The 27,892-nt window shown below is 37.3% G+C and overlaps 1 protein-coding gene across 2 annotated transcripts in view; it reads left to right on the top strand.

Annotated features, from left to right (window-relative positions):
• LOC127657199 (glutamate receptor ionotropic, delta-1-like) overlaps positions 1–27,892 on the top strand; it is a 422,482-nt gene that overhangs the window by 378,587 nt on the left and 16,003 nt on the right. For both annotated transcript variants that reach the window (XM_052145889.1, XM_052145888.1), the window contains exons 9-12: positions 9,685–9,786; positions 14,718–14,915; positions 17,065–17,392; positions 20,829–20,967. In XM_052145889.1, the coding sequence (XP_052001849.1) occupies positions 9,685–9,786; positions 14,718–14,915; positions 17,065–17,392; positions 20,829–20,967 (767 nt within the window). The remainder of the gene's footprint in view (positions 1–9,684; positions 9,787–14,717; positions 14,916–17,064; positions 17,393–20,828; positions 20,968–27,892) is intronic.

Here is a 27,892-nt window from a genome sequence, read left to right as displayed (position 1 = left end):
TAAATGGTGACTTTTTTATGCAAATTCTCTTTTTTAATTTTCTATCAAGCACATTCGGAAGGAGATTTGCAAATATTCACAAAATATAAAGTGCGTTACTGCATCTTCAGGTCGTAAAGATGGGACATGAATAACTGGAACTGATCCATGCTCGAGAATCACACTCTCGAAGATCCCGATTCATATTAACACACATTCACAAAGCAGTCTTGTGCAAAATGCACAAACATACACACATTTTTGTATGTTTTGGGGCACACTTAGGAAATAGGAAATACATTCCCAGAACCACTGCAGCCTCGTTTCGCGATGACACCGCAAGCTACGTCTACAAGAGAAGTTTTAAAGAGGCCTTTCTTATTCCACACCCATCGTCACGGCCAGCGTCATATGGGTTCCCTCCAGAAAAGCAAACGCATCGTAGTCATGCGACAATTCCGCAGTCGTCACTACAATCAGTAACGGCTGGCCTTCCTCGAACCATCATGTCCCCTGTGAGACGTCTGACATGGAAGAACATTTCCTGTAACTTCATCATCCCAGCCAGACACATTCCTGGTTTTTTCAACGTAGTCTCTGACCCCCTCCCTCGCTTCGCAGGAGTTCCACAGACCAGCTTCTACGGGCACCCTTCGAGGTATACTGGAATCTACAATGAAGATGCTCGGCCTCTGCTCTCCCCAATCGTACCTGAAATAGCCAAGTTGACCCAAATCATCAAACAAGCTCAACTCCCCATCAGCCATAAGTTCTCATGCATATCTGGTGGTGATTGGTGGCTCTTCCCCAGCTCATCCTTACCTACACAATGATTCAAGCAAGCCCACCGTTCGCAAGGATAGCCTTGCCCCCCCTCCCCCTTGCCGGGCTTCCATAATCTCAAGCCGGCTCTTTCGCATAGGTATTGCACAAGCCAGCCGCCCTCGCCGGAAAGCTCGCACCATAACAAGATATCTTTCAACAAGGTATTGCATGACAACATCGCCATTATCGTATGGCTCTACACACGTTGACCTTTCGGCAAAGATACCTCAAACAACTTTTCCCTCGTCGGAGGGTTTTCATATCAATGTTGTTTTCTTTCAACGAAGGGACTGGATGCAACGTCACCATTATCGTATGGCTCTACACATGTTGTACCCTTCGGTAAAGATACCTCAAACAACTTTTCCCTCGCCGGAGGGTTTTCATATCAAATGTCTTTTCATGGTTTTCATATCAAATGTTGTTTTCTTTCAACAAAGGGATTGCACGCAACGTCGCCATTATCGTATGGCTCTACACACGTTGTCCCCTCGGCAAAGATACCTCAAACAACTTCCCCTCGCCGGAGGGTTTTCATATCAAATGTCTTTCAACGAAGGGACTGCATGCAACGTCGCCATTATTGCATGGCTCTACACACGTTGTCCCCTTCGGCAAAGATGTCTCAAACAACTTTTCCCTCGCCGGAGGGTTTTCATAACAAATGTCGTTTCTTTCAACAAAGACACTGCACAGCAATGCCGGCCTAAAGCAAAGATTCTACTCAACCAGGGGCTCTTGACGGAGTGCCCAAAATCACACTCGAGGACAAAGAGGAAATGCACAGGTACGAAATCAACTCGAGGAGAAAAAACTGCTTTCCCATTGCAAAGGCTTCACACAACCATACCAGAGATATCACAAATTCAATGGCTTAGTCATGTGAAAACTTCAGAAAGCTAAAATCTCTTACAACAACTTTTAAATAGGACCAATATCAAAGTAAAAAACACACATAATCTCCTGTCTGATCTCAGGATTGCATTTCGTTGACACTAGGATGAAGCTGGGCATCTCAAGGAACACAGTTAGCCATGTTTGAGTCTGGGCAAGCCAGGTATGGGTGACTTAGGCACAACATTTCCCATGGCGATGGGGTGGTTGTGGGAAGCAGGTAAACCTTGGGGAAATGAAATTAACCCTAATGAGCTTCTGTCACCCCTGTGAGCAATTGGTGAAAAGCATACAGCTGAACTCTTAGGTTTCAGAGGACATATGTGCCTTAGTCTGCCTTAGTCAGAAAAAAACTATATTTTGAAGAAGAAAAATGCTTTCTATCTTTTTAAAATATCTGCGCATATCCATCCCTTTTTCTCTCATTATACCTGTGTCTGCCAATTTTATTTCCCCTAGTTTTATTATTTTTCTTATTGTTCAGTGTGTCAGCCACATAATACCATAATGAAAGCTTGACCTCTAAATACCACAGCAAACCAATGAAACCACACATGAAATCTATTAAATGTAGATCTATTAACACTCTTTTGACAGAAAGAAAGACTAATGGACTATCATAATAAACCTTAAATAACAGATTAAAATCTTTATTTGTGTGCTTGTCTTGGCCAATAAGATTCTACTACCTTCTGTCCTTCCTGCCTTAAGGAATTCCATTTCAACTGCTCATTGATTCTCTGAAAATTCTGTCAGGATTTACTCACACTCATGTTGTTCAAAACCCATATGACATTCTTTTTTCAGTGGAACACAAAAAGAGATATAAGTATGTTAGTTCCCTGGTAACATTTTCTTGATTTTCCATAGCGGTAAGTCATATATGGCTTTGGAACAACATGAGAGTAAATGTCAGAATTTAAATTTTTTTGGTGTTCTATCTAGAGCCTGACTAATATGGAATTTGTGAGACCGTTGCTGATACCAATTTTAGAGCGGGAAAATTCACTGATTACCGATATGGAAGGAAAACAGACCTTTTCTATGTGGACTGTTCACCAATTTTGCACCTATATGACCATGCAAAGGTACTCAGAAGGCTGCTTTCTTAAACAAATATTTTTGAAATTATTATTATACATTGTCAACAAATTCTAGAAATGAACACTGAGAAAATAAATAATAAATAAAAATACAATAAATAGCTGAATAAACATAAGTACTGCATGTTCAGTATCAGTCAATGGTTGACCATTTAAATAAAGAATAAGAATAAAATAAATAGCTAAATAAACATCAGTGCTGTTTAGTATCAGTCAAATGCTCAGTCAAGCATTTACACCTGCCGAGACAAGAGAAAAACAGCGCCAGTGGTGTGTGGCAGGGCGGAGGGCGGGGATCATACACACCTGGTCCCTTATCAGGCTAATCAAGCCTCCGAGAGGGATAAAGGCAAACTGCGGAGGATTGAGCGGGAGAGAGAGATAGTTTACGGACATGTCCGTCATGTGTGTTTGTTTCAATTTATTATTAAAATATTATTTATATTGACAAGCAGGTTCTCGCCTCCTCCTTTCCATTGACTGCTTTACACGGTGTTACACCGTATTCTGCTATACAAGTGCTGGGGAAACTTTCAACAGTGGAAAACCAGACTTTTAATTATTACATTTTGTAAACGCAATGAATGGAATTGTTCGGTTGAAGGAGGTACCAAACTGCGAATCCTTAACAAAACAGTTTGGTGAATACATGTTTACATATTAGCCTCCATTCAGCTGACAAGCAATGAAAATAGCTATGTGGTTAGCTAGTTAGCTATAAGCTCGTTGTCACGGAGAGTAAAAGATGGACTTTACTTTCCAGCATTGCGTATCACCAACTTAGTAACAACGTGGCGTGAAATCAACACTAAATCCACTACCGCACCGTTGTCTGCCTAGTTGCAAAAACATGCTCTAATACTTACATTTTAAGCTACATTACTGACTGCACTGACAAACTATAGCTGGCTAACACAGCAAACAGGTGTGATATATATGAGTGACATGGTTGTCAGGGACAGGATTAATGTTTTATTAGTTATATTGAAAAAGGAAAATGATGGGGTCATTGTTTATTAACTTTCCAATATATATTTCTTAACCGCTTAACACTGCACCGCTTAACTCTGCATTGTCTGCAGAACCACTGTCAACTCAGCTCTTAAAACAATGGATTCTGAGCACACTGCTGGACAAACTACCCTATGACACCAACTCTAAATCAAAAGGTTTTCATATCTGCGCATATCAGAAAACATATACACCGATACAGTATATCTGTGAAAGGCTAATTTCGACCAATAAATTGGTCAAGCACTAGTTTTATCCCATTAGCTTATGTTTGGAGACAGTTTGTTTTTGTTGTTTTTCTTCTAGCAGATAAAAAGGCCTAGGTAATTAATGTTATTAGAAAACAAAAAAAAAAACTGCTAATATAGTTTCATATACTCAAGATTAAAAAATAATGATTGAGAAAGTTTGAACTAAATGTTTTTCATTGTAATTTTTTGAAGGGCCTTTAAATGGGTAGAGTGAGTTGAATAACGAGCAGAAAATTGTGAAAGCTATATTGTATCCCTGTGTTTTGAGATGATCTGATGATGCAGAGATGAGGTGAACTCATGAAAGTGAAAGTCTCATTTGATTTGATTAACGGTAATGAGATTCTCTCTCATCCTAAATAAAAATATCAAAAGGCACAACTCTCTCTCTCTCTCTCTCTCTCTCTCTCTCTTACACACATACCAATCACAGAAACAGAACCTTGCTACATTCATTCCCAGCCAGGGAATGTATGTGTACCTCAGGGGGGCATTTAAACAAGTTCCAGGGGGAACCTTTTTCAGGGGGATTTTTGCTTTGATTTTCACCTCTAAGAGAGAAAAATTAACAGATTTTGTTTTGTACTAAACATCGTTAATTAAATTCCTGGCTGTACTGTATACAAGTTAAACTCAATCAACAGCATTTGTTGCATAGTGTTGATTTCCACAAAATATAATTTAAACATCCCACTTTATTAAAAAAAAATTAAATCGTGGTTAAAGTAAGGAACTTACAATGGAAGTCAATGGGGCAGTCCATAAATGCTAAAATACACATAATTTCAAACATATTGCCACACAACATAAAAATTACATGTGTGAACATAATTTTAGTGTGATTAAATTGCTTACTAACCTTATGTTTGTAAAGTTATATAAGGTCCAAAATGTCTAGGTTACGGATGTAACCCCCGTTCCCTGATGGAGAGAATGAGACGTTGTGTCGAAGAAGCGACACTAGGGGGCTCTCAAGAGAGACCCCTAGTGATGCTTCTTCGAGACAACATTGAAGTGAGCGATGAACGGGGAACTAACACTCTCCAAGCACCAAATGTGAGTAACACTTGTCATGTTATTGTATTAGAAACTGAAATACATATAATACATGGTTTCAGTGGACAGTTCAAACAAAAATGAAAATTATGTCATAATTTACTCACCCTCATGCTGTTCCAAACCTGTATGACCGATATGTTAGGTAGAATGTTAGCCTCAGTCCTCATTTACTTTCAGTGGATGCAAATTATCTATTTTTGTGGATTGGGACCACATAACGGTGAGTAAATGATAGCAGAATTAAAATTGTTGTGTCAACTATACCTTTAAATAAAAAATGAGGAACAATTTTGATAGTTTAATATAAGTATATGTGCATGTACGTGACATCTACAATTTAAATAAAAAACATACAAATCTACCAAAACATGTTGTGATCTGTCAGAGACACTATTGTTTGTCATTAATGTAAAAGGAAAAAGACTGTATTCCCATAGGTAAAACGTTATAAAAATAATGCAAAATTCAAGGCTGCTGTTCTAAATGTTCTCAGTTCACCTGCTCAGTTCACCATTAGTAGTATAAAAGTTAATTTTGGACCCTGTATATGTTGCTCTGGTTAAAAGACACATGAAACTAAATGCTGTTCTAAATGTTCTCAGTTCACCTGCTCAGTTCACCATTAGTAGTATAAAAGTTAATTTTGGACCCTGTATATGTTGCTCTGGTTAAAAGACACATGAAACTAAATGTAGGTGAGAACCTACTCACACACACAAGCACATGTTGGTGATGCAATCCTTATGAGTATCCTAAATAGACATAATAAATCTACATTTACATTTATGCATTTGGCAGATGCTTTTATCCAAAGCGACTTACAGTGCACTTATTACAGGGACAATCCCCCCAGAGCAACCTGGAGTTAAGTGCCTTGCTCAAGGGCCCAACAGTGGCATCTTGGTGGTGCTGGGGCTTGAACCCCCAACCTTCTGGTCAGTAACCCTGAGCCTCAACCACTGAGCCACCACTGCCCCTGCAAAACATACCAGTATAAACATACTGTAGATTCTATCCCATAAACCTAACCCTCACAAAAAACTTTCTGCATTTTTATATTTTCCAAAAAACATGGTTTAGTATGTTTTATAAGCTATTTTAATTATGGGGACACTAGAAATGTAATCATAAACCAAATTTATAGCATTATACCCTTATAATTACCTATAAAATCCTTGTAACCACCCAAACCCGCCCACACACACACACACACACACACACACACACACGTACAGAGGGTGGAGACTTCTTTTGTGCCGTAGGATAGATTTGGCATGCTCTCTGACAGAACATCTCCAGTGGACAAGCCACATCTCTCTCATCTCTGTCCAACCCAACCCACATGATTAACAATTTAACGGCACAGGCAAAAGCTAAAAGATAACATTTCAGGAAAAAACATACAAAAAAAAGCCCTCCAGCCTCACCTGGGAAAACCAGGCAGAGACAGTTTCACATATCAACCTCAACAAATGATAACAAAATAAATTATGAATTAAAAAAATTATGAATTACTTACCAGATTACTTTACTGATTACTTAATATAAAAATGTTAAAGTCAGTCATTTAAAGTCAGTAATTGTAATCTGACTACAAGAATTTAAAATGTTACACAACTTTTTCAAAAATAAAAAAATATCGATTACAGTATCTAATTACTTTGTAATCGGATGCAGCTAACACTGCTCTTGAGGTATGCTTTTTACACTTCTGAAATATTCAGGGGCTCAGGACACACTTTTTTTTAGTACATTTTAGTCAATAACTTATTCAATGACAATTGAGGAAACACTGAAATTGATAAAACAAGGAAATGTTAATATTGAGTAAAACACATTTCAGATACAGTTTGGCTACTTATTTTGTCTATTTTTGTTTCACTAACAAAACTAGTTCCAAAATAAGGCCACATATACACACATTTTTACACACACTTGATTTTGCCAAATTTACTCTTCTTATCCACACTGGAATACAGTTTTCCTCCACCAACAAATTTAAACTTTTGAAAATACTGTAGTATTGTATACTTTTGAAAATTATGACATTATTAATGGAAAAACGAGTTTAAAACCAAAAACGTATTGGTGTGGACGTGGTCTAAATATCAGCACTTTTGGAATGCTCCTTATCCAATCAGATTAGAGGACAGGAATTTACTGTTGTATCAGAATCAGCTTTATTGCCAAGTATACTTACACATACAAGGAATTTGTCTTGGTGACAGGAGCTTCCAGTGCACAACAATACAAAAACAGCAGCAAGATATAGATAATAAAAAAAAAAAAAAGAATGATAAAAATAAATAATTATACATATACGTACATACACTCAGACACACACCTACATACATACTCACATACACACACGTAGTGAAAATCTAATACAAATCTGTTATATAAAGAACAAAAATACAGTATATTATGTGCAGTGCAATGTATGTAATGGCAGAAGAGGATATGTTAATAGACTAAACTGTGTATTGCACATAATTATTGCTCAATGGGGCAATTTTAACTGTTCATGAGATGGATCGCCTGAGGGAAAAAACTGTGCCTGTGCCTGACTGTTCTGGTGCTCAGAGCTCTGAAGCGTCGGCAAGAAGGAAACAGTTCAAAAAGGTAATGGGTGGGTGAGTGGGGTCCAGAGTGATTTTTACAGCCTTTTTCCTCACTCTGGAATTGTAGATTTCTTAATGTTACTTACATTCCTTTTTTCACTCACTCTTTTCACTCACTCACGCCTTAGTCTCTCTCAATTTCCCGTTATTTCCAACATAATCACACGGGAAGTCGGCATGTTGTATCCGAGAGTTCCAGTTCCCTAGGATCTTACACATTATGCCGACTCTGACAAGTGCCATCTCCTATCAGATATTTCTGCATCGGCTCCAGTGTGTGCGACCAAAAGCACGTTGTGTCAGGCTCAGATCCAGCACTGAAGCCAGGAGGTAATATCATTCACATAGTCAGTGATGAGCTTGATTTGGAGGTTACATTTTTCCCTCTTTACATTTACATTTATACTTCACTACTGAATCTAATATCAAGAAGGAGAAGTAGGTGTTATTATTGTGTTAGAGATTGTGTATTGTGTGCTACTGCAGAGACTAATGACATGTGTCAATGGGACAAATGCTAAAGCCTCTGTCATCCTGTCACTCGCAGAGGACAGTTGGGTCAAATGCTGCCCTGTCAAAAGTCATGCATGATTTCAGGTCAGAGTTTCTCTGTTTCAAGATGTTAGTGCAGTGGCCTGCTGAATCTATCACAGCAGAGGGAAAAATCTACTGGAATATTGGGATTATGATGAATGGTACTGGGGTCTGGAGTAAGATGGATAGATCACGTCTTTCATCGTAAAGAGCAGCACTATCTTTTATAGAAGTACTCTCATTGCTTATATAGGGAGAATATAAGCAGTTTCAGTTTACTTTTATGAGTCTTACACTGGCTGAACAAGTGGCTTATTGGCTGCTAATGTGGCGTTCAGTGATGGACAGAATAATATTCACAGCCCCAGGCAACATCTGGGAAATTAAAAGTGTGGCGTGAGTTTTTGCTGTATCTGTCAATCATTTTCAGGACTTGTTCATAATATGGACTAAAAAGAGACTGAGATGAACTCAAATCAGAAATATGCCCAATATTATGTATATTCTTTAATAGGGTATTTAAATTATTATTTTATTTGCTTTTAATCTGTTGTTGTTTTCAACAGAATGGGAAGCATTTTGACTGTTATTCACGGAAATGTATACTAAATTAAAAAATTAAGCACATCTGTACTCATTCTATTATCACTATTATCCACATTTCTGTAGTGGCCAAAATGATATACAAATAAGAATATTGTAAAGAAATTCATATGTAGCTAATTTTAGCATTTCAACAACAAATCTTTAGATCAACAGGTTTTTAGGACATGAAAAACATTTCAGTTAAGCATGTGTAAACATTGACTTTTATTTATATACTGGTTCTGTTTACTGAGGCATCACAATTTAGTTTTGAGGCCTTTAGAATTTAAGATTCTAAAGGCCTTTTGAGATTTTTTTGTTGTTTTTGTGTTGTTGGACAGAAACTATTTCTAATCAACAGCCTGAGATAATGTATCGACAAAGAGCAGTTGTGTGTGTGCCTGTGCAAGTTCTTTTTTCCACTTTTTGTTTAAAAAAGAGGGGAAAAAATTGTGCTCTTTGTTCATCATCAGGCGGACAGCTGTTGCCTAAGCAACCACCTAATGCTCACATGACCATTATCAATGGACTTGTAACAACAGCACATACCCAAAGCCTCGAGATTAATCCTGAAAGGGGTACCAATTTCTACTCAATAGTGAAAGACTGATCATAAACTGATAAGTTTTCAGAGACAATTTCAGAGTGGATAACTCTGGTTAGGTCATGTCAGGTCAGCTCTGGCTTTGAGCAACTGTCCTGTCTTTGTCTGACTCATACTTAAGAGTACTTTATTTTTTCTGTCTCCCTTTTCTTTGCAATCATTTATGCCATCTCAAACTTAATCACAGCTAAATCACAATCTCTCTCTCCTTCTCTCAGCTGGCGACATGGGACTCTGATCGTGGGCTGAATGGTAGTCTGAAGGAGAACCGGGCTGAGCAAGGCATGCAAGGAGTGACTCTGAAAGTGGTGACCTTACTGGTGGGTATTTCATTAAATTACCTTCAGCTCCCTGTAGGTCAATCACTATTCATGTCTCAGTGATTACACATTAAGACTTAACTGAGTCACAGCAGAACAAAACACAAATTGATTTACAAAGGTAGGACATGTTCCTGGGACAATGTTTTAGCCAACAAATAACTGACCCTACCACTAAAATTAGAAGGCATTGATTGGTTAATAAAAGTATTTTGTTCAAGCCCCTAAGCGCAGCACTAAGCGTAACTACAATACTAATTTGAAAAATAATCCTAAAATCTGATTGGTTGATACGAATGTTGTTCCAGGACAAACAAGTGTGTTGATGCAGTACAGTGTACTTGAACAGATCACGTTAAGCGAGCAATGATTGGTTGATAGGATTGTTATTACAGGAACAAAAAAGAACATTTATCATGAGCATGTACTTCTTGTGTAAATGAAAAGCATTGTTCTTATAGTACCTCAGAAACACTGGCACATATGGACTATACAGTTAAAGATCCCATGAAATGTCTCAAAGTGTGCAGTTTTCTTTCTTGTGTTGATGGATTTTTAACTGAAACAGAACGTTTGGGAAAAGTTTGGACATATTGAATTGATTGTCACTTTAAAACAAAAAGTCATTTGCAGTTGGTATTAGAGGGTTGGACATTCTCATTCTAGAGAATTTGATTGGACAAAAATTTGTATACTGCAAGAGTTGTCAATATTTTTATGCAAATGCGAGAGACGCATTTTTAAATGCATATGTCTGATATTCTTTTTTAAGCTTTTAGCAGTGAACTGGCTTTAAAGATAATAGACAAAAACACCCACATTTCTTGGGGTCTTTTAAGTTTTTTCTCGATTAATTACACTATTAATCAAGCATAGCGTTAGTTCAGACAGATCACATTACTAAAACTTGCAGTCAGCTGACGCTCAGCTGATCATGACATCTCCAATCAAAGCAGTCCTTTTTAAGTTCTCCCTTCTTTCACTCTCTCATCTGGCTTTCCATTGAATGGAAGCAAGCTACACTTAACACCCTCCTCCATCCCCAGCTCCACCTCTTGTATGACATCTTTGCATTTAGGTATCTCAACGTATGTCTAGTTATTTTGTGCTCTTTGTAATTTCAGAATGAAATTCATTGTGTTTGCGGCTTGTTCTTGATTTTCCAACTTGTTATATTTGTAGTTCTATCAAGTGTCTATCTAATCTATATTATTTAGTGACCTATTCATAATGTGTAAATGTACAATGTTTTGATTTAAATCTGTTGGATCTGTTCTGTTACCACTTTTCTCTGGGTTTATTCTCTGCTCTCCCTGTTCCATCCATGCATTGCTGCATGTATTTAGTAGTTTGTCCAGAACAGAACCTTTCCACCAACACCAACAGATGTTTCAATTGTCTACAAGTCAATAAAGTATTCATTCATGTATTCAAGTTAATATTCATTTGACTGAAGTAATCCTGAATTAACTGATTCTATTGGTCCAATTCCAATACTAACTAACCAATACTTCAATTCTCAAAACAAAGACACATTTCTCAAAACTATAAAAAATATCACGTTTTCACAAATGTTCCAGTTTGTTTAATATTTTCTGCAACACTTTACACAAAAATGCCCTCATTTTGCTCAGGTTTAACCAGGTTCTCATATTCATTCAAAAAGCAAAAGAACTCAAAATAATTCACTAGGCATCAACACAAATTTCAATATGTGCAAGCACTAAATAACAAAATTGTTCACACACCAGTCAGATTTTCAGGATAAATACAAATGACCACAGGTGCTTTTATGTGCTGTGGATGATTTATTCTAACAATGTTTGAATAGCTTGAAGGCTGAGAGAATGCAGACAGAGGGGAAGATGAGGGGCAGAAGAACAGTTGTCCCCAATGAAATCCGTTCTACAGTATTCTGCTTGAGTGTTCTTGTGCATGGTACATTAATGCCGGGCAACAAGTCCAGCTAAATCTGAGACATATTACGGCTACATCTATCAATCAAACCTTTAGACAAGGTAGCTACAGAAACTGCAATAACTGAAACTTGCTGTAGAAAAGTAGGCAACCTACATGGCTTCAATTCAACAGCTGCAGTTTAGAGGCCATGTAATGTACTGTGTACTGCATGTATCACAATGGATGTGAAAATGGATGTCTAATTTTTCTAACCCGACAGTACTTGTTCTACTATAATGTGCGGTATTTCTGTAGAACTGAGTATCTCACAATGCTGAGTAGTTTTTTTGTGCAAACTCTTAGTTCTTCATTACAATATATTCCTTAATTTATGATTATTTTTCTGTACTTTGAAACAATTTGTTGTGCAGAGTCACAACATTTTAGTTTTGACAGCAATTTTCACCCAGAATCACTTTGCAGTACTGTAATGTAAGCTTAGTCTCAAATAAACTTGAACATGTCCATATTTTATGTAGTATTATGTATTATAACTGTAAAACATATAGAGATGTACCTACATTTACCTCCCTGGTTGATAGAGGTTTTTGTAGCAGTGTTTTTTGAGCATTGTAATAGTTTGTGTGTTTGCTGTGTTTGTGTGTAATTTGAAGCCAATATCTGATTTTGACAGAAGATAATATGTGAGTGAAATATTTTATTCTGACATGAGTTTTGGACATATTTGTGGGTAGTTTTGAGATTTTGTTTATAGTTTTGAGAAATTGGGGATTGGTTTCATAAAATGTGTCTTAGCAATAGATAGCAATAGAGAAAAACTGTAATACTGTTCAGAAATGTGAGTTATATCATGGCCATACATTGTTTTTGGCAATCAAAGCAGTATTTAAAGAAACTTTACTCAAGGTTAAGTTCTGTGTTTTTGTCATGTCGCACATCAGACATCTCTAATTAAAGGTGGAGTAAGTAATTTTTGTCCAATACACATTGTCAAATCCGGCGAAGATCTCTTCACGGTCCGCTAGCTGTCCGTTCTGTGTGAGGGCTGAAAAAATATCCGGTGTTTGTACATAGCCCTGGCTCTGTAAATGTGAAAATAAACAAATTGGATCAGAATGATCGACACAACACTATTGCTCGTGCATGAATTTGGGGGCGGAGCTTCTGAAGGAACACTGAACACTCCAAAAAGATATTTTAGCCTATTTTTAAGATGTATCATTTCTATTTAATAACACATTTCCATCTAATTGAATTGAATAGTCGTGAAGAAAATTTTATTCAAAATCTTTTTTTAGATTTATAAATTTTATTTGGTTAAAGATTAGGCAATTCAATTAGATGGAAATTAGTTATTTAATTGAAATAGGTACATCTTAAGAATAGGCTAAAATATTCTTTGAGTGAAGGTAGAGGTGTGTTTGTTTGGCTGTTGAGTTCAAATATCAACAGTCTTTCTCAGGAATTGATGGTCTATCCTGGGATTTCCATGGAGCTTTCTCTTTATTCATTCTTTAGTTCATCACTTCTATGGTCCCTCTAAATACAATTACTTTCACCAGTTCCTTCTTAATATTTCATCTGTCTTGTATTTGAGTGCACAGGGCCTGTTTCAAAAATAGTCCATCTTGTTTGGTGGTGACATGTCTTACTGCAATTTGCCCAGGTGAATTTAGAGAGGTAATTTCTGTCTGATGAGGCACTGCACGCTTCCCTGGCTATGGAGTAACAGGTCAGATGAAACACTTTATTTAGATAAATTGTCAGAAACTGAGACTGAAGGGACCTAGCTGTCACTGTTAAAAAAGTGTCACGTCAGCCAATCAATTGAATGTAACAGAAGGCCAATCTGACCACAAGTCACAACCTGAACAGACCAAATCACCACTGAAAAAGTTTTACAATCAATATTAGACTTTTATTTGCTGGAATATGTCCAGACTTATTAGCAGCTGTTCAGTTAGTCTATTCTTTGCGGTTATTTTTGCCTTGCCTTCAAATTAATAAATGATAAGATTCAATCCAACCTTGTCTGATAATATTGTCAAAAAATGTACTGTACATTTTTATAACAAGCCCATTAATATCAAGTTTTTGCAAGACATACGTGTGGATGTGAGAAATTATCTTTTAGCCTTGTTGAACCCTGCTGAGAAAAAAAAAATAGCTAAAACAAGCTTAGGCTGATTTGCGGGTCTTAGCTGCTCTCCTAGCTTGAGCTGCTTTTTCCAAAAGCATCATAAGCCTAAGTGGATTGTAGAAACCATTGGCCCCAATGGTCTCTATGATTAACTTAAGCTTGCGATGCTTTTGGGAAATGCATCCCTGGTCAGTTGGCTGGTTTTATAGCGGTTTTGGGCCCTTTTGACATTGGCCAGGCAGGGAGACGAGCTTAAAAACAAACTTAAACCAGATAAGACCAGAAAACCAGCTTAGAAAGCTTGCTGAAAACTCAGAATGTGCAATATCTCAAAGACCCTGTTTACACCTGGTATTATGATGCATCTTGAATAATCCAACATGTGGTCAGTTGAGACACTCCAAATTACTCACCTTTTATATATTGAGATAAAGATCAAACACAAAGTTTGAGCAACATGTGAAGACAGGACACAAAAAGCATATGCTTTCCCTCATTGCTGATAAATATAGCTCCGAATAGGGTGCCAAAGGTTACAATAAATTAAACTAGAAAAATAAAGCTCAGTTTGACAATTGGAGTTTGAAACCATTAACATTCTGTGAATGGAGGTCTATGGGATTTTTTAGTCATTTTGAATATCTGCTATGGGAAAACTATAAGTTTACTCAGTTAAAAAAGATAAATCACATTAAGTCAGAACAGTCTGAATGTCTGTACCAAGTTTGGTGAATGTAGCTTCTGAGCTCAAAGAGGAGTTAGACATTTTGGAAAAACCCTAAACCAATTCTATATAAAAAGAATGCGTTGGCTTCTCAAAAATTGACCAATGAAGCCCCTAAATTTCTCTTTTTCTTTCTTTTTTCCCCAGGAAGAGCCATTTGTAATGGTAGCAGAGAACATTCTTGGTCAGCCTAAAAGATATAAGGGATTTTCTATAGATGTTCTGGATGCTCTGGCCAAAGTTCTGGGGTTTAAGTATGAAATGTATCAGGTGGCTGACGGGAAATACGGATCTCCTCAAGCCAACGGGTCATGGAATGGAATGATTGGAGAGCTGATCGGAAAGGTGAGATTCACATTCACAAAGATGTGTCTGTTAAGTTTCATGTAATGTGTATATACAAGCCATGGCCACAAGTATTGGCAGTGACATCAATTTTGTGTTTCGCAAATTCTTCTGCTTCAGTTGTTGTGGTGTTGATTCACATTGTTTCTAGATTATTGTGCAGTGATCAGATGCATTTTAAATAATTGTTTTAAATTAAATTAAACGTTGTCACAAAAACCCAAATTTACCCAAATGTTTTTTGGCCCTGGCACAAAATGACCAGCAAACATAATTTCACTAATAATATCAGCACCACCTGGGGAAGTGTGAACGAGTACTAGTCCTGTGAAATCATTCTATCATTCTAATTGGATTATAAGAGCATACTGACTGCTATAAAAGGAGTGAAGAAGTGCTTCCAATCATTGTGTTCTTGTTAGCAATGATTACCTCTATAGGAAGACATGCAGTCATCATCGCTTTGCATCAATATGGCTTCACAATTGGAAATTGCTGCAAAGAATATTGCACCTGAAAGAACCATTCTTAAACTGCAGTGAAAAAGGCTTCAAGACATCCCAGAGCATCCAGCAGGTGCCAGGACTGTCTCCTCCTGAGGAGTCAGCTACGGAATAGCGTCACCACCAGTGCGGAGCTTGCTCAATATTGGCAGCAGGTTGGTGTGAGTTCATCTGCACGCACAGTGAGGCAAAGACTTTTGGACAATGGCCTGGTGTCAAGAAGGGCAACAAAGAAGCCACTTCTCTCCAAGAAAAACATAAAGTACAGACTGAAATTCTGCAGGAAGTACAAGCATTGGACAGCAGAAGACTGGTGCAAAGTTATTTTCTCTGATGAAGCTCCCTTCCGACTGTTTGGGACATCTGGAAAATTGATAGTTCGGAGAAGAAAAGTTTAACTCTACCATGAGTCCTGTGTCATGCCAACAGTGAAGCATCCTGAGACCATCCATGTGTGGGGTTGCTTTTCGTCCAAGGGAGTGGGCTCTCTCACAGTTCTGCCCAAAATCACTGCCATGAATAAAGAATGGTATCAAAACGTCCTGCAAGAGCAACTTCAAATATTTTGGATCCATGGCAAGGCAACTCCCTGGATCTTAATCCCATAGAGAACCTGTGGTCAATCCTCAAAAGGTGAGTGGACAAGCAGAAGCCCACAGATTGTGATCAACTCCGAGCACTTATAAGGCAAGAATAGATCGCCATCAGTCAGGATTTGGTCCAGAAGCTGATATCCAGCATTCCAGATTGAATTGCAGAGGTTATGAAGAACAAGGGCCAACACTGTAAATATTGACTCTTTGCATATATTGAGTGTTTTTGCCAATAAATGCCTTTAAAACTTATGAAACACTTATCATTTTTTTCCAGTATCCCAGAGAAACATGTGAAAAAATTATCTACAAATACTGAAGCTACAAACTTTGCAAAACACTAAATTTATTTCACTGCCAATACTTTTGGCTACGGCTGTACACTCACTGAGCACTATATTAGCAACACCTGCACACCTACTTATTAATTTGATCATCTAATCAGCCAATCGTATGGCAGCAGTACAGTGCATAAAATCATGTAGAGACAGGTCTGGAGCTTGAGGTAATGTTCACATCAACCATCAGAATGGGTAAAAATGTGATCTCAGTGATTTGGACCATGCCATAATTGTTGGTGTTAGACAGGCTGGTTTGAGTATTTATGTAACTGCTGATCTCCTGGGATTTTCATGCACAACAGTCTCAAAACAAAAAACGACAAAGGTAAATGGAGAATGGCCAGAATGGTTCGAGCTGATAGAAAGGCTACGGTAGCTCAGGTTACCACTCTGTACAATTTTAGTGAGCAGAAAAGCATCTCAGAATGCACAACACGTTGAATTTAAGGCATATGGGTTACTACAGCAGAAGACCATGTCGGGCCATAGTGTTCCTAATAAAGTGCTCAGTGAGTAGATAATGTATCTTTTATGCAAAGCTGCTTATTGACATAAGTTGAAAATGTGTTTTAATCAGTGTTAATTAAGTTAGAAGTATGCTATTACATGCCATTTGTCTAGCCTGGAAGTACTCATAACTCAATTACTTGTAATGTTAATGTTATTACAAGCATATACTGTACATACAATATGTACTTCTCAAACATTTCAGAGAGCAGATGTGGCCATTTCGGCCATCACCATCACTCCAGAGCGAGAGAACGTGGTTGATTTCAGCAAACGTTATCTGGATTATTCAGTGGGAATTCTGATGACCAAAACAGAAGAGAGACTCAACATTTTCTCATTGCTGGCCCCATTTGACCTGGCTGTTTGGGCCTGCATTGCTGCTGCTATTCCTGTGGTGGGTGTCATGGTCTTTCTGCTCCGACGGGTCCAGTCTGTCCGTTCCCAGAATCCACCCGGGCCCCACCAACCCGGGCCCACCACTTCTTTCCAAAATGCCATCTGGATCGTCTACGGAGCCTTTGTACAGCAAGGTGAGATGGGTCAAGACAAATTAACATCAAACTGAGGGATGAGGTAATGCTGAACAGACATCTGTATGGTGTAATCAAATTCTGCAGGAACACAGCCAGTATAGCATTTTAATATTTAAAAACAAAATAAAATCTCTGTTTGGAAGAAAATGTAATTCTTACTTCAATATTCTATATTTATAAAAAGTTCAAGAATCCCTGGAGAGTCTGCATTGTGTCTGTTTGGCAAAATAAATTATACTAAAGGATTTCTGCAACCTAGTTTGAAATGTTATTTTTGGCACAGAAAGTCAAAAAGATGGATCTGTTGCAAGCGGCATACAAGAGTCATCTAAAGAAGCTTATAAAAGGAGGAGTGTGTTTGGTTGAGATCCAGAGGTTTTTAGAATGGGATAAATGGCTGCACTTTTCCAGCTACACTCGTTATACTCTGGCTTTCTGCCTATCACGCCAACTTGACCTGATCAGTGTTTCTGTGCGCTTTCAGATGTCTTTGCTCTCAAAGGCTTTGAGACTGTTCACTTTGCTTTTATCTCACTCAAGGGTGTAATGTGTGTTGTAGCGAATCAGACCAAGATGCAGGCAATTATTAACAGCTGTTGAAAGAAATGTACTGTTTTTTTGTTTGTTTTGTTTTTTATTCTACAGCTGTTTGCCATTTAGTAATTGTAAGCCCTTGACCCAAAATTCGAAAATGGTACTTTCACAGTTGTTCGAGTGATTATGAAAGTAGGTTTTGCATCTGTCTAACCATTTTTAATTAATATTATTTGTACAGTCACTCATGAAAGGCAGCCATAAGCTGTACACAAAAGTTGAAAAATGCTGCCTTTGCAGGCAATATGTGGATGTAGCAAAGCAAAAATACACATCCAAATCTTTTTAAAAACAGAGGGATAGTTCACCCAAAAATGAAAGTTCTCTTCTTGTTTACTCTCTCTCATGCTATCCCAGATGTGTGTGTCTTTCTTTCTTCAGCAGAACACGAATTAAGCATTTTAGAAGTTTTTTTCTGCTCTCTAGGTCCATACAATGGAAGTGAATGGTGACCAGACCTTTCAAGCTTCAAAGATCACATAAAGGAAACATAAAAGTAATCCATATGTTAAAATGTAAATCTCCAAATCTCCACCCTTAAAAAGTGGGAGGCACATATACAAACTGTTGTAATTCCTACACCGTTCACCTGATTTGGATGTAAGTACCCTCAAATTAAAGCTGAAAGTCTGCAGTTAAAGCACATCTTGTTCATTTAATTTCAAATCCATTGTGGTGGTGTATAGAGCCAAAAAGATTAGAATTGTGTCATTGTCCCAATATTTATGGACCTGACTGTAACTTCTGAAGATATGGATTTATCCACTAGAGTCATATGGATTACTTTTATGTTTCTGTTATGTGTTTTTTGGGGCTACAAAGTAAATGATGAGAGTATTTTCATTTTTGGTTGAACTATCTCTTTAAGATGCCTTAATCTGGTCAAAATTTTGTCCAGAAAGAAATGTTCTAGTCCCCTACGAGCTCCACTGATGCAACCCAGTTCTCGTCCCTTTTCCTTATTGTTCTCACCATCTCTTTGTCAGTGATGACATTTTCAAGGCTATGTGTACTGGAGAGGAATATTGTGTTGACATTTCAACACAGGCTTAAAGGTGTTGAGCTTTCCTGAGAAAACTGGTGATGGAAGAATGAATGTTATTGCATGGCTATAGTGCTGTGTCACTGCCAAAAAACACCAGCAAGAAAAAGAATGGAGGTATGAAAAGAGAATAAAAATAATAAAAAAATAATATAGTGGTGGTTCAGTTATACAGAGCTACAGTGTAATGCCAGGACAAAGGTGAAAGGTGTAGAAAATTAGATAAAAAAGAGGTATTGTGAACGAGAAAGATGGAGAGGATATTGCTGTTTCTTTAAAATGGAAAAACTGACTGAATATTAGTAGTACAATAGGAGGAGTGGGGTAAGAGTTGCCATTCTTTTTACTTAAAGAGATAGTTTACACACACACACACACACAAAAAAAAACATGTTGTTTCAAACCCACATTCTTCTGTGGAACACAATGATGATGTTAAGCAGAATGTCTTAGTCACAATTCACTTTCATTATATTTAAAAAAGATGCAATGCAAGCGAAAGGTGTCTGAGGCTAACGTGTTCCACAGACGAAAGAAAGTCATACAGGATTGGAACAACATGAGGGTGAGTAAATGATGCCAGAATTTTCATTTTGGGTGAACCATCCCTTTAAGATGTCCTATAGGTAAGAATGAATGTGATACAATTAAAATGAATATGTCTAATTATATTTCAGGATGTGTACTATGAACTGAAATTAATAGAAAGCACCTGTGTTTTTAGATTTTGTAAGTTTTTAGCATAAAGAAAATGTTTCACTTTTCTAACCACATTTCTAGTTACTGTACTCTAATTCCTTTAGTCAAAAAAGTAGAGTAATTTGTTGCATTTAAAATTATTGTAATCAGATTACAGTTTCTGACTTTTAAATAATTTAATTACTTTTATGTACATTATAGTGTTGTGCTTATTTCTAATATATTATGTATGTAGAATACAATAATTATGGCCCTGTTACAAGTCATTATGAAGGGGAAATGTGAGGTGCTCAGTGCATGACTTGTGTGTAACAATGACCAAGAAAGAAATATAAATATTATTTTGAATTTGTTGAGTGGAAAAGTGTTTAAGAAAGCAACTTCAAAGTAAAGTAATTATTAATGTGAATAAAGTAATTAGTAATGTGGTTACTTTTTAATTTAAGTAATTAGTAAAGTAATCTGATTTCAATTTTATATAAATAATTTGATACGATTGTGTGGGAAGCAGGAGCAGGCAGACAGGAGTGTGGATCCAAGTGCGGGTTTTATTGTAACAAAAACAGAACAAAACACAGGAACAAAATAAAAGGCCCACGATGGGAAAACGCAAACTGAAACATGAAGAAACAGACAAGGGTTATCCCGCACGAACCAGGGTTACCCTCGAGCGGAGCAGCGAACTGCAGAAAACCAAAACAAGGAACACATGAGAGCTCTAACAATGACGAACGTGCAACGTGACATACATTCAACAAACGACAAAGGAAAGGGAAAACAAGTGGGTTTAAATAGACAGGACACGGTGATAACAAAATCACGAACAGGTGCGGACAATAACACTGTGCTGGCAGAGGGAGCCGGGAAAGAATTTGACGTGCTGAGTGAAACCGAAAACACGGACCGGACCACAAGGAATGTGACATGGAATGTGATAGGTGAAACGGAGAACATAGGGCAGACAACACAGGAACGTGACATAATTAGTCAATTGTAGTAGATAACTATTTTTAAGTAATTTACTCAACACTGGTTATGTGACAAAAAATGACCCACTCTCCCCTACAATTTTTCTCTTTTTGTGTCATGTGTTTGCAGGTGGTGAGTCCTTCATGAGTTCAATGGCTCTCAGGATTGCAATGGGAAGCTGGTGGCTATTTACCCTTATTGTCTGTTCGTCCTACACAGCCAATCTGGCAGCCTACCTCACAGTTTCCCGCATGGACAATACTGTTCGGTAAGAGAGAAGCTACTGTAACTTTGCCAACACTGCATCTCAGTGCCAGACCTCCATACAGTTGCAGGGGACAATGCTTGTCTTTATGAATGGAGTTACTCTTGCTCAACACAATGTTGTGTGTGTCCTAGAGCAGTGTTTCCCAAACTCTTTCCCATAGTACCATCAGTAGGGCTCAAGTACACCTTCATCGATACAACACCAAAGATGTGTACCACAGTCTAAATATAATTTAATGCTATCATTAATATTGTAATATTCCTGATGTACAAATTGAAAAGAAGTTGCCAGCTATGACATTTATTTATCATTGATAAACAACTGAGTGTAAAGAACAGAAAGGGTAATAAAAGAGACGTTATTCAATGACAAATGGATTGCATGGATCTCAGTTATGGACACACATTACACGGAATGAGTCAAACAAACTTTTACGCTCCACATCGAGAATATTCCAATGAAGATCGCTATAAATCTTTTACTCAACCCTAAACCCTATTATTTTTATTTTAAGTCATACATGTTGTTTTATAGGTTGAACAAATCAAAATCAAATTATTTTCACGCACCCCCTTGCCCTTGCTTACATACCCCCTGGTATACCTGGACCCCCAGTTGGGAATAACTGTTCTAGACTATATGGTGCATCGTAGAGGATTATTAGAATTGTATCTGAGGTCCAGATTCCCCACAAAGTCTGGTGAACTCCTTAGCATAACAAAATTGTCAGTTTATTTTGTCATAATTTTAGACAATCTAAAAAAAATCCTTTTTCTACCAGTAAGTGTAAATTATTTTTTAGTCTGAAAGAGACGAAACCCAGTTCATGTTGTTTTTATGTGCCATTTAGGAGCGGATTTAAAAAAAAATAATAACAAATAATAGCATATCAAAAATGAATTAAATCATATCCATAACAGTCTCCACGAATGTTTGTCTAGGAAATACAGGAAAAATAGCAGAAAATATGTATGGACATTGTGTTCAGATTTTCCATCTGGACAAAATTAATAAATACATATTACTTTAGAAATAACTAGGAAATAAAAACTGAATATACAATGAGATTTGGCTCATGGACATATAGTTTAATTGCTGTTTAGTGTCTCAAATAGCTCTCATTGTATCATCCCGATACCTTGTAAACACAACTTTGTACATTGAAAAAACCTGTGTACTATGACTCACGGAAGTTGTGTTAAGCCAGCTAATCATACTAGAGCTTGCCAGATCACATTCTCCATAAATTCCACGAAAGGTCGTCTCTAACTAAATTATTTTTTATTATTCTTTTTTAGCTTTTTTATTAGATGACAAAATGTTTTCTCCTTTTATGTTTTTTTGGTGTTTTGTCAATGAAGGCTACTCCTACTTTAGAGAATTATCATGCACTTGTTGTAATAAACACACAAGTCTCTGAGCCTTATTTTCAGCAATGCAGTATGATTATTTTGCTATTTGGCTGACAGATTGCCCAAACAAAGCGACACAATGGAGATTGAATTGATGGTGCAGATGATTCTTTCCCTCAGTAGTACTTCACCTGAGAAATAAACACCCTTTCTGCTTTAAAACCTTCCTCTTATTTGACTGAGTGTGCTCTTATATGAACTGGTAATGCCCTAACTGATGTGCAGATTTCCACCTGCCCTCTGTAATATTATCTACCTGCTTATTAAATTCGGACTCTCAGCCCAGCTGAAAAGCCAGCGTGAGAGCAGCTTACTGCACTTTCTCTCTCTCTCTCTATGAATTCTGACTTTATACTCTTGGAGACCTGTTATTTCACCAGTGAAATGCCTCAAATGCCCAAGGGTTCTGCTGTGGAACATTAACGCACAATTTTCTGTCACATTTTTATTCAGCTGTTCTGTGCGTGCGTGTGCGTGTGTGTGTGTGTGAGAGATACCCCTGGGGGGTTTATTTTACTGTCTCTCAGTGCAGCATCCACAGCTGCTATGGTTGTGCTAATCACCTTGTTTGTAAGTGTTATTAAAATCGGGCAGCCCTGCTGGTGCATTATACAGTATCGCTAGCGTGCTGGGAGCCCACTGGGAGTCTTATATATCTCTCACCAGCATTAGATGTAAAATTGGATTCAGCCTTGAAAAACATTCTGTTCATTCCTGAGGTCCCCAAATGCTCAGCCTCACTCTTACAGTGTCATGTGATAGGCTGGTGGCAAGGCTGCTGATTGGCTAATCAGTCGGTGCTTTGTAAGGCTATTGGGATGAATCTGTGGTCTCTTGCAGCACTACTCAAAGCTGTGTGCTATTAAAATTCAGTGAATCTGTAATGTTTTGTATGAAAATTCTATATTGCATTCATGGTGTATTTTTAATCACTGTATTTATAATTATTGTATTTACACGCAGATAAGGCAAAGCAAGGCCATGGAGACACTATCATTGAAATCAGTGGGAAAAAATGGTGGTATTATTGAAATTGTTAGTAAACTATTTTTTAAGCATTCAGTGGCTCTGATCATTTTCATGATTTATGATGCTGTTACATCGAGTGTTTTTTTTTTTCTCTCTCTTCGCTTCAGAGCAGTGGGCACTCTATGAACAGATGATTAAGCCTGAATGGGTTTAATTATGGATGTCTATTTCTGCCATCAGGTTGACTATAGATCTCTGTATCTACACCATTCTGAACATTCTCCATAATCAGGACACTTAAGTAGCTCCTTGCTACTTGGATGTAGGATATCTAGAGCATTCTGTTTGGACAACTTTTAAATGGATCCCCTATTATAATAATACATTTTAGAGCACCTCTATTGATTTGTCTTGCAGTAGCCAGCTGAAAAGATTCCAGAACACAGGTAGGCTCTTAGAGAGATGGACTATAACCTTATGTTGGCAGATTCAAAACGCTGAATAAAAAAAAAAAGTCTGATCTTTTCAACTGTAGTGAGTTATTCATCAAATGCAGTGTATACTCTTAAAGTACACGATTTTGAATGGAGATCCAGAGTTCTCTGCTAGGTACCTAAGTGCATTATAGCAGAATGTTAAATAGGCAACAAAATTCTAATATTTTGTTAGAGATGATTTCCAAATGCAACAGGAGTCAAAAGGTGATATTTTAAATAATGTTCATGCAGCTCTCTTGTGTATAGTGCAAGTGGACCAGGGGATGTCAAGCTCCAAAAAGGACAGGAAAGCACCATAAAACGTCATAAAATGTGTCTGTACACTGTGATTGAAGCCATTTCCAACAGTGGCTTTGAGTGAGGAACTCAATATTTATTGAAAATATTGCCTTGAAAAACTGTGGTTACTGTTTAGTTTAATTATGTGGAAAAGAGCAGCAAGGACATTCTGTTTTAAATACTTCCTAAATAAATAAGAAAATCACACAGGAAATCATACATTTTAATTTTGGGGTAAAATATCCCTATATGTCATTTTTCTACACTATCTTTGAGAAAAGCCTTGTCATTAGCATGTTTTCAACCTTGAAAGTCCATTAAGATTGCATGCAAGAGGTTTTGTTCCGACACTTATGCTCTTTAAGGTCTGCTGACCCAGCAATGATGGTCATATAGTGTAACTGGGCCATTTTTCACGACAGCGCATCATCAAGTTAAGTAGAGTAAGTTTTACCTGTTTAGCACTTTACACAAATGTGACTTTGTTTCAAAGTAGCTTTACAGAAAATTATTCTGTAACAGAAACTATGCTGTAATGTCTGTAATATCTTAAAGTCATCATTGAGCAATTTAAATGAAAATGTGATTGAAATTCATGCTTTAAAAATGATGTGTCTTTAGGCCCCCAGTGAGCAAGCCAAAGGCGACAGTGGCAAGGAACCTAAAACTCCATAAGATGTTAGATAATGGAGAAACTAAACCTTGGGAGAAACCAGGCTTAGCTGTGGGAACCAGATCCCCTCTGGCTATACAGCATATTTACCTAATCACTTTAGCGCAATGGGCAATGTGACCTCTTTTCACAGTAGAAAGGCCATAATGCCTTACTGCTAACACAAGAACCAGCCATAAACTGGAATTTAAACTAAAATAGAAATGGATTACAGAAAGGGAAGTATTGAATTAAACCTATTATGGAGACCATTATGGTTTATTTAACAACTTTGTTAATTACAATGAGTAATTCTGTCACTCAGTCAGTAGGGTCATCTCTATCCACATCACCCTAAATTGTGTGTCAAGAGCCGATCTCATCTCAGTTTAATAATGGTGCTTCTGTTCGCATGTGGGTCAAATTAGGCCTGTGGCCAAAATGCTCTGTCTAAAATGAAGCAGCTGGCAGGCAGAATACATTTTCAGCCTATGTTGAAATCAAGTTGAAATATGTTAAAACCAGGGGTTACATTGGGACAGAACTGAATAGTGGTCCGCCACCTTCTTACTCAAAAAACATTCGTTTACCGTAAGTATTAATGTCAGTGTCTCGTCAGTGGTAGACAATGCCATACAGTAGGCGACACAGCACTCATCATCACTGTTCTCCATACATACCTCTCAGCTTTCCAATGCACACTCCACTGTCACTCATACTGACCCGCTCTTCATTCCAGGAAATTACAAAACAAAGTGAAAAAGATAAATCTGCTACTATAAAAACAATATCCTGTTCCTGGTATAAATCCACTGACATCCAAAAAAATAAAAAAAGATTAACAACACTTTAATTTTCATTGATCATTTAATTGTGGATTTTTTGTTTCTTTCTTTTTTCGGGCACATTTTATATAGTACTATATGGTATATCGTTTGTTGGCATATTATTCCTTTTTTGGTGAGATTAGGTTCATAGGGTTACCCCCTATTTTTGGGTTACCCCATCAGAGAGGTTACCCCACATTTCAGGGTTACTCAATTTAACTCCTGCTTAAATGTAAAAATAGAAACAAATTACTTGATTAAGTACTTATAAATAATGAAACATTTTGGAATGTCTTCTGGATTGAAAACAGTGGTGAAATGCTGTGTCCTGGATATTGTAAAAAGTCCCTTTCAAGGCAAGTCAGTCCACTCGTCAGCCATGTGGCATGGATACAAGTGGCATGGATACAAGCATCTCCTATCTACTTCAATGGGGAATGACTGAAATTTTTAAAACAGTTAGTCAAGATTACAATCATGGTAGCATCAACAGTAGTTTAAAAATATATATATATATTTAGCTCAGATAAAGCCAAAAAAAAAACCCTCTATTTATCAGGCTGCTCGGCTAATGCGCATGAGTATTCCCGAGTTGACTGGCAAGCGATGTATGTATCTTAAAGGTCATTGGCTCTTTTACCTGTGAGGCGGTACTTACTTTTCTACATCTGCCATATTGGCTGTTCCAAAAGTGCTCCGTTTCGGACTATTCCATTTGTTTGTTGGTTTCTCTCCTCCAGCTGTGCTGTAGCTATCTCTATAATTAAACTGATTAATTGTTCTGATTTTATCTTCTCGAGATTAGCTATCTGACTCATTGAATCTGCAAATAATTGCACAAGGCCTGTTAAATAGCCTTGTCAAGGGTGATGGAAGATGCTTATCTCAACATGAAATCACTACACACTGAAAAGCATAAGGAGAAGAAACACAATGTCATTACGTAAGTGGAAAAAGCAGCCATCTGCCCTAAAAATATCCCCATTCATGCAATTGGGCATTGCAGCTGGAAGGATGCAGCTGTTATTTACAAGCAAACTCAATAGAACTGTATTTTATTTATGAAACTTGAACTTGACAGGGATAACTTAAAGGGATAGTTCACCTACAAATTAATTTATGTCATCATTTACTCACACTCATGTTTTTCAAAGCCCATATGACTTTGTATCTTCTGTGGAACACACAAAGAGATGTTCAGCAGAATGTTAGATTCAATTACCATTAACTTTTTTTGTTTGGAAAAAAGATGTAATGAAAGTGAATGGTGACCGAAGCAAACATGCTGCTTGACATGTCCAATTTTTTTCCACAGAAAAAAGATAATCACACACCTTTTGAACAACATGAGTGTGAGTAAATGAACAACATTTAAATTTTTGGATGAACTATCCCTTTAAATCTTAAATAGGATGTTCTCTGGAGTCTAGAGTCTGAGCTTCTTCTTAGTTATAATTTGGTCCACTGCAATCTGAACTAGAAAAAAAACCATATCAAAAGCATGAGTGCTCAGTACATCTTAGTTTAGACCTTTCACACTATAGAAAAATGGGAAAGCGCTCAAAGGTTTTCACAAGGTTGATGGTGGGACAGTAGGGCTGCGTCCAGTTTCCTATACTTTTATATTATGTACTGAATTCGATAATGAGCTTACTTCTCAACTGCTGATAAGGTATGTTCTGTAGGTTTGTATTTATATAGTATAAATCCATTCCCGAACATAGCCATGTTGGCATTAATGTATAACTTTCAGCAGGTCAAAAGCAATTTACTCAGCTGTCGATAAATGACTACAATTTATTGATGAGTAACAACTTTTTGGTACCTATAACACCTGAGGAAAGCCACATAGCTCACAGTCCTGTGACATTTTTTTGTTTTTTTTTCAACTTTTGGCCTTATGAGATAGCACTGGTTGCTCACTTGAAAATCTCAACAGATGAAGTTTGTCATCTGAGTATTCGAATACTACTCATTTGATTTGCATACTGTGTAGCAGGGAAGAATGCTTATTCAGAAGCAAGGTAGGTTATTACTTGCTCTGCCTGATCAAAGGTTCATGTACTGGCAGTGTCTTTCATAGATAAGGGTCTTTCATTAACCCTCTTATTACCAAATCAATATGAGATGAGCAAACAATGTAAAATAGACATCTTCCAGATGTAAACACACAGATCAAATAGACGGCTGGGTGTTGGACGTTTGCAATCAGGGAATAGAGTATAACATAGGTGTCTCGATTAATGTTTTAAACAGATGATGTTCTTTTTAACTTGACAAAAAAAGAAA

Source organism: Xyrauchen texanus, chromosome 16, assembly GCF_025860055.1.
Source record: "Xyrauchen texanus isolate HMW12.3.18 chromosome 16, RBS_HiC_50CHRs, whole genome shotgun sequence".
In the NCBI taxonomy this organism is placed as follows: domain Eukaryota; kingdom Metazoa; phylum Chordata; class Actinopteri; order Cypriniformes; family Catostomidae; genus Xyrauchen; species Xyrauchen texanus.
The sequence above is the reverse complement of the archived record's forward strand: the minus strand, read 5'-3'. Positions and strand labels throughout refer to the sequence as shown.